This window comes from Diadema antillarum, unplaced genomic scaffold (genome assembly GCF_040938485.1).
Source record: "Diadema antillarum isolate AM-2024a unplaced genomic scaffold, OU_Dant_1.0 scf00000022, whole genome shotgun sequence".
NCBI lineage: Eukaryota > Metazoa > Echinodermata > Echinoidea > Diadematoida > Diadematidae > Diadema > Diadema antillarum.
The window spans coordinates 3,047,885-3,058,783 of NW_027270911.1; the positions used below are offsets into that span (position 1 = coordinate 3,047,885).

The window sequence follows — 10,899 nt, forward strand, 5'->3', positions numbered from 1 at the left end:
TTCGGTCTCAACCTATTACATTCTGTTTCCCAATTGCTGCGGTAGGTAAGAAGACTGTGAGCTAAACAACGTTTACTTTGTGTCTCCCTCTTACATTTGGTTATATCCTCGTATATATGTCAGTATAAGCTTCCTCTTTTGCTGAAATTGTAAACTTGAATAATGATCGTACTGTATAACCATTCTCCTTCGAAGCCTCAAACACCGACAGCTGATCATTCATGTACTTACGTTTTGTTTCCTTTAATTGTGACCCACAAAAACAAGTTTTTTGGGGGGATCTTAAAAGTTTTTCCCCAATGTGTTCTTTCGTGTGTCAGTGTAGTGTGAATTGACCACACCTTTCTTCGAGCCATACCAGCCATGCATTGTCATATCCGGCGAGTACTTCGATGCTTCGGGCCTTCGGCCAAGCGTCTCGGCAAGCGTGCGAGTGTAATGCGGGGCATTACCACAACACAGGCCCACGTACGGAAGCTTGAGCTGGGCACAGCGTTCGGCAAATTCCGCTATGTCTCGGCGCGAGGAGAGCAGACAGTTCAGATCGGCTGGGAAGGCGCGATCACCTTCACGCATTGACGTAACAGAATTAAGAACAATGAGAATGAAAAGAGAAGAAAAAAGTGCATAAACACAATCATCCATTTCCATCCACTTTTTTGTATTGTTTCTCTTGAAATTTACAAAATTGTATCACTGTTCATCGTTTGTTTTTATTATATTGTTGTATCATTGACATTAATATGTGTATGCAAATGTTTAAATCATATGTGTTGGAAATTGAATGAAATTGAACAAGACGAAAAAGGTAAAGTCATACAAATTTCCACATACAATATTGTGATGATAAAAAACCCTATCGTGCTCTTTTACATTATTTTTTTCTCCGTCGACATCAAGTTTGTTCTTCCCGCTCAACTGTTATACTCCTTGATTCCTTGGTGTGTTTGTTTCCATATTTTTTTTTAAATCCTGTCTGCCTGACAAAGGCCATACCAGTCAGTACAACACCTTTAATCAAATAGAAATACGAAACATGAAACTACTATTACAGTGTATGATGACCACGTGAAAACACAATTATAAAATGTTGTGCATAACTTCAAAAATTTGAATTCAGCCCGACAGACAGGAATGTGTTTTTCTTGATTTAAAGAAATTGATACAAACATGAGAAGTTGGTTATTTCAATAAGCCATTGTGCCTGAAGGCAAAATCATATGCTCATATGACATTGGATACAAATTGCAATGACGTAAGTGATAGTTTTCTGTTGGTGTTGTTGTTGTTGTTTTATAGAAAAGGTCGTCTTCCTTTTTTTTTCTTGTTAGACACAACCCATGTTAACACCTGAATCACTTCAGAAGGAAGGATGGCCGGTATCACTTTATACGGAGACAATGCACGAATTCAGTCTGTTTGACACTCTCCGAAAGGTTTCCATAGCAACTTACCAGTCTTCGGATCTGGGATGGAAGAAAACGAAGGATATTCTTTCGTCGTCCGGTACGTCACAGGTAGAACAGCTAACGGTGTCTAGTGATGTGTGGATGAATACAAGAAACAGTCTCTCAGTCAGTAGAGTGTGTAATCATCGTACCCTCATTGATACACGCATATAAATTATGTGCATAAGTACCCGAGAAGATAAACAGAAAGAAGAAAGAAAGAAAGATAGAGAAACAGAAGGAATAGAATAAACAGGAAGGAAGAAAGATAGATCAAAATGTGACATTTTAATGTAACATTTTATAAACCGATGTCACACTGATGACAAAAAGGTCAACATTTGAACATTACGGGTCCAAAACAAGTTTTGACACGGGAGGCATCTCATATTCATGGTCATGCATTACTAACATTATATATATATCTATATATATATATATATATATATATATATATATATATATATAGGTTATGACGGATATAAATCCGTAAGAAGCTAGGCTTTAAAGTGATATCATAATTTGCCTGACTTTATCACAAGGAAAACATTTTGAAAAGGAATTGAGAGCTAGAAAACTGTTAAGGTTATATTGCCAAAGCCAGGTTTTTTTTTCACCCTTTTTTACCATTTTTCTACCCTTTATAATCTCAGACTTTATACGTGTGACATGACGACACACGGCATGATGATTATGGGGATACCTTGATACCATCGTTGAGGGCACTCTCTACAAGAGTCATAATAGTTTCGGGACCTTGCGTGCAGTTGAAGCCCACGACGTCCGCTCCAGCGGCGGCGAGCCTGCGCAGCGCTTCGTTAAACTCCACGCCGTCGATCGTGCAGAGTTGGCCCTCATCGTTCCGCTTCGGATGGGACGAGAGAGTTACGACGGCCGGCAGACCTGCAGCGGGCAGAAGAAAAGAAAAAAGGGAGGGAAAGAAAAAAGGATGAATTACGCCGACAAACAGACAGATTGACAAGCACACAGATAAATGAACACATATGTGCACATAACAATAATTACTCAGACCGCCCTCATAACCGCACCAACAAGACTACATCCACTACATGATCAAGTTGACTCTCGTCTGAAGAACATAGTCAAATGAACAGAACAACGACATGCAGCTTCATTAACATTTGGAGAAACAAAAAACTCGATCGCAAGACGAGATAACTCAGTTCTTGTCAGTTTGAGATAATGTGCGAGTAAACCTGCTGACGAAACAAAGAAAATGATAAGAAAAATATTGGATGTTTTCATTCATAACTTCAAGAATGATCATTCCTTGTTATGCCACATGTGAGGCATCATTGGAAAGGTTTCATTTCACTCTATTAATTGATAATGGACCCACTTTGAAATGTTTAAAAATGGCTCTCAATTGCACTCTTTAGATATTGAATTACGTGGTGTTCCCAAGAAACATCGATATCAGTTTAGCAATCAAAATGGAAATCTCGAGAGCGTGATGACGTCTGCCATCCTAAGTATCCAAATGACGCGCACAAAGAAAATCTTGATTGTCGCATTTTCCTTTTTGTCACAAGAATTTAAAAAATACATTTCTTGTTGTTGTTATCATAATGCATCATGAATTACACCATAGTTGTTCATGATTTAATGTGTTCAGATGATGTTTACATACTACATCAGTAACCTCCTTTGAATTGCATATGCGATTGTGACGTTCATAATTAATATGGCCAATGCTGAAAAGGTTCATTTTTTTTTTTTTAGTGGAAATGTTATGGAGCTTTCGTCACTGTATTTACACTTGAGTTTATTGCAACTGTTATTTGAATTTTTAAAAAAAATTTCTCTCTTCGATGATGGCACTCACCTTTACCGTGCTTTTTGATGGCCTCGGTAGCTAGGAGCGCCTCTCCAAAATAACCAAATGTCTCACCCACAATGAAATCGGCTTTCTCCTCAACCGCCCATTCTATCTGCTCCTGTGATAGAAACATTTGCCATTCGAAAAGCATTATTTTGATTTCTCTTTGTTTGTTAAAAAGTGTATGAAATGAAAGTTGTCTCGATTCATTTACACACGTATGACTTATGTGCACGTTTTTCTTATAATAGTGATAATAATGATGATAATTATAATGACAATAATAATAATGAGTTTGGCCCTGAAAAGGGCCTACCCAGTCCCTATGGGTAGGCCTATGGGGACTGGGTAGGCCCTTTTCAGAGCCAAACACATACCCTAGAAAGAATACGTGGTGCATCGTTAAGCCTTCTACCACCGATACGATATGTTGACCCTGATGCTCACCCTAAACATGTCCGCTGTCTCCCGTCTCGCTTCGTCGTCGTCAGGTTTGTAGACGAAGGTGTTGGAGATGTCGCCACACATCAGCGTTCCTGTCTCGTCGGCGACCTCGCGGGCCATCCTAAGGGCTAGTCGGTTCTGGTTCTCGAGGTCGTTCAGGCGACCGACGATGTTCATCTTGTGTCGATTGCCGTAGTACTATACATTGCGACACACAGGTGTAATGGTCAGAACACTGTGGGCAACTTTCAATACGAACATTACTTCGAGTTGGCCAATAATGAGTAATGTGAAGGCAGCACAAATCACCTGAAAGTAAAGTAAGTATAAAAAGCACTTCCTGCATGGCTTCTGGGCATAGACACATCGTTTTTGAATATATATCATAGGTGGAAAGAATGTATAAACACATACTATCTTACAGTGTAGTTGGAGTTAAGAACAGTGTCCTGAACTTGTGCGTCTGGAAAGTGAAAACAAAATCTATGCATACATTATATATATATATATATATATATATATATATATATATATATATATATATTGAAACAAGAAAGGAAAACTGACCATTTTCTTTGCTCAAAGTTTTCACTATATATATATATATATATATATATATATATATACATATATATATATATATATATATATATATATATTTATATATATATAAGGTGAAGAGGGCTCAGCCTCGCACGTGATGGGTGTTGCATTACTTTTATGTATAGGTATGACGGAGGAATGACTGCTGCCAGACGTTGCAGTATGTTCACTTTGCTCGGGAGAATTAAAGGCAAAGTGAACATACTGCAACGCCTGCCAGAAGTCATTCCCCCGCCACACCCATCTATGATATGTGTATATATTATATACTTTAGTATATCATCGAAAACAAAACTGAAACAAAGTTCATGCTGTATACACCAACAGTTTATTTCGGCACACCAAACATAACGTTACTGTAACAGTAACTGTCAGTGAATACAGCATGAATTTTGTGTCAGTTTTGTTTTGATGATATTATCACGCCAACACGTGGACAACTTGCTATGTGTATACGTATATACAGGGCCGGATCCAGAAATTCTGTAAAGAGGGGGGGGGGGGGGGGGGGGGGGGGAGGGGAGGGGGCGCAACTGATATTACTGGTGCCACTTCCGGATTTCGTTTCATTTTTTCTTTTTATTTCTTTTGTTTTTTTTTACGAAAAATAAAGGGGGCATGCGCCGGTTGCGCCCCCTCTGGATCCGCCACTGTACACACACACATATATATATATATATATTTATTTATATACATATATATGAGTTCAGTCGAACTTTAAAGGGATGTTATGGTTTTGGTTGGGATGGGGATTGAGATTTTAATTTTCTGAGAGATAATTAGAAACCACTTGTGAAATATTAGCACTTGATTAGAGAGCATTAATTTCTGCAAGAGAGGTATTCAAAGTTTATTTGATGGTAATTGGTTTTGAAATGACCTGGATATCCAAAAAACAACAACAAAGAAAATCAGAGTGATCTTTATAAAAGGTGGGTCTCACCTTTCATTAGAACCTCCTTGTTTACACGTGAGTGGGACGCTTACTCCCACTTATATAGACAGTTATCTTTCTAACCATTAGTACTTCACGTTATCAATATTTTTTATGGCTTCAATGTTATTTGCAGGAAAGTCGCGTCCCAAATTAACCTGTTATCATATTCATTTATAACCTCTATATACAATGGGTAATATTAGCATATTATTAAGAAGTCCCTTACAGTAAATGCTTGTACAACGTCACTTCCGGCGTGCACAAAATCGCGGTACATCTGCTTAACCATGTCAGGATGTTCCACCACCACCTCGGGGGTGAAGGGACCAGCCTTTAGGTAGCCAAGACGCTCGAAAGCGAAAATGTAGCCCTCGGCACAGATAACCGTCTCTCCATCCTCAAGTCGCTGCAGAAGACCTGAAATCACAGCCAAAGTATAACGGTTGACATTTACAAAATTATATATATATATATATATATATATATATATATATATATATATATGTATATATATATATACATACATACATATATACATATATAAATAAATATATATATATATATATATATATATATATACGATTGTGTATATACAAACATGTTGAGAATTCACGTAATGGCTCCTATATAACGAAGAATCAAGAAATACAGTGGTATTTTTTTCTTTATTGGCAAAAAAAATGCATTACCAGTTTATTCTTGATTCTTCGTTAAATATATGTATATATATGTATGTATATATATATATATATATATATATATGTATATATATGTATATATATTTACATACATACATATATACATTGTATATATATAGATTTTTATCGTGGCTCGATATTTACTTTTTCTTTTGGCGGCCCCGGACCACTTGGTCGCCGCTAACGTCGAATTCAAAATTTGAAAGATTCCTTGGTAGATAGTGAGTTAGAGATGATATAAATCGTTCTTGCTATTCTTAGATTGATGGCGCCAGTTTTACAATCTTTTTTTTTCTGTGCCGAAAAGAAGGAAAGAAGGAAGATAGAGGCACCTATACTACTCGAATTGCTCTGTTCCACTTTACTCATGTTCTCTCGCAAGAAGATTCAATAAACCACAAGAGCTAAACGGATTCTCAGGTCTTTTAGATCACATATAAACTTCGACATGGTTGCTTTCAAAAATCACCTTGCCGACATCTTAGAAAACTTTTGCTGTTGAATATGCTTTCCATGTTTTCCTATGTATACTATACACGCGCAGTTTTGCTCAACCCATCTACAGGATATCGTAAATATGTTATTTTACAGTAATGTCTCATCCTATCATGAACCCCATGTTAAATTATTCATAGTCAAATTTTCCCCAACTTTTATAACAGCATTTTCTTTTCTTTATCATTTCTTTCTCACTTCTGGATCGCCTCAATGGGCTCCATTTCATTGTACTGTACTTCTAGCGGGGTGAGCAAGAGTGCAATTTGTTATATTCCTTCAAATTCCATGGACTGTGGCTATCTCGGACGAACAATTCTCGCCTGCGCAAGCGGGAGCAGGCGACTTATAATAGACATGCTTTGACGTTCTTCGTTTTTGGGAACTTTTTTTTTAATTGGGCCTCAGTTGGTGTGTGCTATGTGTAGCTAACATTCTAGACATTTACCTTACCAATAGACCAGTTTTGAAGTACGATTGGCTTTTTGAAAATCAGGCCAATTCGGGTTCTAAAATTTCTATTGTATACTCCCTTCGCAAACTTCTGACACTATAGCCGCCCAGCTTATGTTTCACGCAAAGAAAGTGCAAGGAAATGTGCAGAATCTTTAAAGCGTTAGATAAAATTTGTCTCTGCTCATACAACATGCTATGATTCTTCGATTGAACTTGATAGGAAATAAAAGGGATTGCAATGTTGTAAAATATCCACATATATTCGTTATATCACAGCTCTGCCAATTTGTTACTATTTCATTTTTTTTTAATTCAACATTTTTCCTTTTTGAATGAGTGTTATGCAGCTATATACCATCAAATCACAAAGACGTGCAATTTCCAGAAGATAAGTGAACATTATGATGTAAGACATTGGCGTACAATAATACAAAGACTTACAAACAAAGATACAATGTACAGACCTTTGTGATGTTTATTCATGGAGTAACCCGGGTATAACCACAACAAATACATAGATGACAATTTGAGGGACGGTCTAACACAGATAGTGATCATGTAGGTCTTACCTTTAGTCTTGGACATGACGTGACGTCACAAGGTCGATAAGAAAACTCTTCGTTCAGGCCTGAGAGAGACAGGGGTTGGGATAGACGGGTTGGACGGTCGATGTCACAGTCTTTTTCTACAGCTACCACCTCGTGGTATACTGGAATGAAAAATGAAGACTGCCGAGATCGTGCAACAGAGGCCAGCTGTAAACTTTTACGCCCTAGAATATTCCATTAGATGGAGAGGGGATGGGTGATGGGTGGGTTAAGAATGGATTGTCTTGCGTTTACCATGTTTACAATTTATAAACCATGCGCGGAAAGTGGTGAAATCATTGAAACATTTTGTATAAAAAGGATGTGCACGTGCATTTTTACATCACAAGAGGACGGACGCAGTATAAGAATTATATAGGAACATAAAGATCCAAACCACCCTTATTTATTTGAATAGCTGAAAATTGTTACTTCAATAGGAACAAAAAATCACTATGCTTCCACAGTGCTATCTAATAATATTAACTTAGCGTTTGACAGACACAAAATTTCAGCTGAGTGTCTGTCCACTCTAAATTCTTGAGACATTAACAAGTTCACACGATAATCGTGTGTACTGTAAAGTAAATCAATATTTTTGGTGCGTCCTTGCAACAAGAAAGGAAGGCTTCCAAATGCAAGTGCAGTCACAATAAACGCGTACTTTGATCGAAGCGACTATACAGCCAGAAAATAGTGCCTACCCGATTCGATAGATAGCGTGCCTTAATATGTGCTCTCGTGTATGCCTGGGTCATGGTGAACCCTTTAATTGTAGTATTGTCGTGTGTATCAAAGTGGCAGAGTATAGCGAATTGCTATGAATGACATAGAGATAAAACAGATACAAAACATAAACGGTATTTGCTAACACGACCAAGGTGACTGTCTGGAAGGTGGTACAATAGTATACGACTGGTCGACAGAACAAACGTTTCTCGTTGCAAATGTAACTACGAGATAGCTTACCAGTGTTATCCTTCACTTTAATCTGTCCAGGTGGTAACTATACACAGCCCTGTATAGTTGTACAGAAGTCGCGACTCAAGTGGTAGCTTTTTGAAATGGCCGTATATCGGGGTTAGATCCCCCGAGTTATGCCCTATAATAGCCATTCGTTAAATAGCGCCAACAGGTGATATGCGCACTTCCTGGTCGCACTGGTGAGTATCTTTAAAGGTTTCACAAAAGGGACCTACATTATAGGTCTAATACCACCGATTTCTATAGTATGTTATAGAGGTCGGTACCTAATATCCATTCCCATACAGAAACTTGCTTGCAGTCCCGTGAGAAACGCGTTTGATATAAAACGTCAACTGGAATTTGAAAATGGCGGGTCTGACAGTGTTCATCAGGTACTATAAACTGCGGCATCGCATTGGCCCTTTCTGCGCCATGGACGTTGGACGGTGTGTACAACCAATAAAGAGGATTATAACAAGGCTATCATATAGGGTTGTCCGAGCCAATGCACGCATACGGTTCGAATGCAATCCAGCGTCTCCCTCGAGTACTAGTATCAGAAGATGTTCCATCAAAATCGGTTTACATTTTTTTTTCTGTACTATTTTTTTTTCTTGAAGCGCCATGAGCACCAGAAGGATGACCCTGTGCGCAATACAAGTAGCCATTATTACAATATTTTCAATCCTCTTGATGCTCTCACAATACTCGCTTTTATTTTTGCTTTTTTTGGGGGGGGGTGGGGGAGTTTGTTCGTTGGAATGCTTGTGCGTTTGTGTGTTTGTTTGTTTTCATGGAGGAATGAGGTAGCGAATAGAAAAGACGAAGGAGTACTACACAAGACATAAAAAACCAAGAGCCTGCAAAGGAGGAATCCAGGGTTTTATCACTATCTAATCTATAGGGGCTCTATTTACAACCGATACAAATTAACTGAAAACTGTACCATAAAATGACTCGTTCTGATGGCTGACCTCTATAAGAATGTTAAAGTGAATGAAAGACATTTCATCTTGCAAAACTTTGAATACTTAAACATTTATTCACATTTATCCACATCAGGTATATAACCATGAACAAATAAAGTTAAGCGATTTGGAAAGAGTTTTGTATTGTTTTTTTTTATTGTTGTTGTTGTTTTGGGTATCTATTATATAGTATTTCTTACATATAAGTATACCATCATATTTCTTTTTTTCGATGACAATGTATCTGGAGAACATCTTTGGATCTTTCATGTCTAAGCTTAACCTGCCAACAATAATGAAATATTATTCCACTGTAGCATAATATCAAAATATCATGATATTCTTTCCTGTAGAAAGTGCTTGGTAGAACTATATAATATCAATTTCTCTACCCTCAAGCTAGCTGATGTGACGTGCACTTACTCAGCACATAATCTACGGACTCTTTAAATCATAAGTGAGACTTCTACAGTTTCAACAACAACATTAACCGTCAATCTATCCCATACAATAATCTTTGACAACCCTCTGATGTCAAAATTAAGATTACATTTTTTTAACCGTATATAAATGATTATATTCTACGTATTGGTCAGTGGGTTAGTTGTAGCTATTCATAAGCATGATAAGAATTAAGCATAAGCATACTTACTGGCCTGGATTCGATCCTTCGACTTGGGACTCTAATTCATAAAAAGTTGCTATGATAGCAACTCTATAGCTGGAATGTCAAACGTCATGGTAATGACAAGAATCCAACTTCCTGATTGGCTGTTGCTGTGAAAAGTTGTCGTACTAGCAAGAGTTGCTATCCTATTATCTTTTATGATATCTTGTGATATATACTGAACCACCGAGCTTCCGTCCGACAGCCAGTGCTGGTTTTAATCTTTACGGCATGCAGCCGGTACTGGGTATTTATTGAATTAATGATATTCTTGCGTCAAAACGTCTTGATTGCAACTGATCATCATCTTATAATACATATATTGTTTACGTCGATGTTGGGCAATTTGCCAATCAGTTGCAATAAAAACAACCCAGTGCATTAGTTTCTTTAATTCCGATATATTCTGCGTATTTATAATATAGTTTCTTTGCCGTCACCGTATATTTCATGAATTGTTGTGAAGATGTTACGAGGACCTCATTTCACACAACAGACATTTTCAACAAACAGTTTTATGTACTAAACATCCTGATAAAATACTTCTTGGCCCAAATTTACTGCACTCTAATCACTTTATATGAACTTCAAAAGACCCAGAATATCTTTCAAATAAAACTAGAGTAAGAGGATCGATCAAGTAATTAAAACATAGTATGGTTGTAATGATTGATCCAAGGTCCTTATCGAAGTTATTTTACTATAGATCTTATCACCCTGATTTATCATCTTACCCAATTTATGACAAAGATGAGTACGTGACCCGGGTATTGATGAGACTTACTCCTCC

The 10,899-nt window shown here is 37.5% G+C and overlaps 1 protein-coding gene across 1 annotated transcript; it reads right to left on the reverse strand.

Annotated features, from left to right (window-relative positions):
• Positions 1-282: 282 nt before the first annotated feature.
• LOC139731140 (betaine--homocysteine S-methyltransferase 1-like) lies at positions 283-7,506 on the reverse strand. The gene is made up of 7 exons (XM_071642026.1): positions 7,491-7,506; positions 5,499-5,689; positions 3,736-3,930; positions 3,295-3,406; positions 2,152-2,351; positions 1,455-1,536; positions 283-566 (listed from the first exon to the last, which is right to left on the reverse strand). Exons 1-7 carry the CDS (start codon positions 7,504-7,506, stop codon positions 283-285), a joined length of 1,080 nt encoding a protein of 359 aa, XP_071498127.1.
• Positions 7,507-10,899: the final 3,393 nt, after the last annotated feature.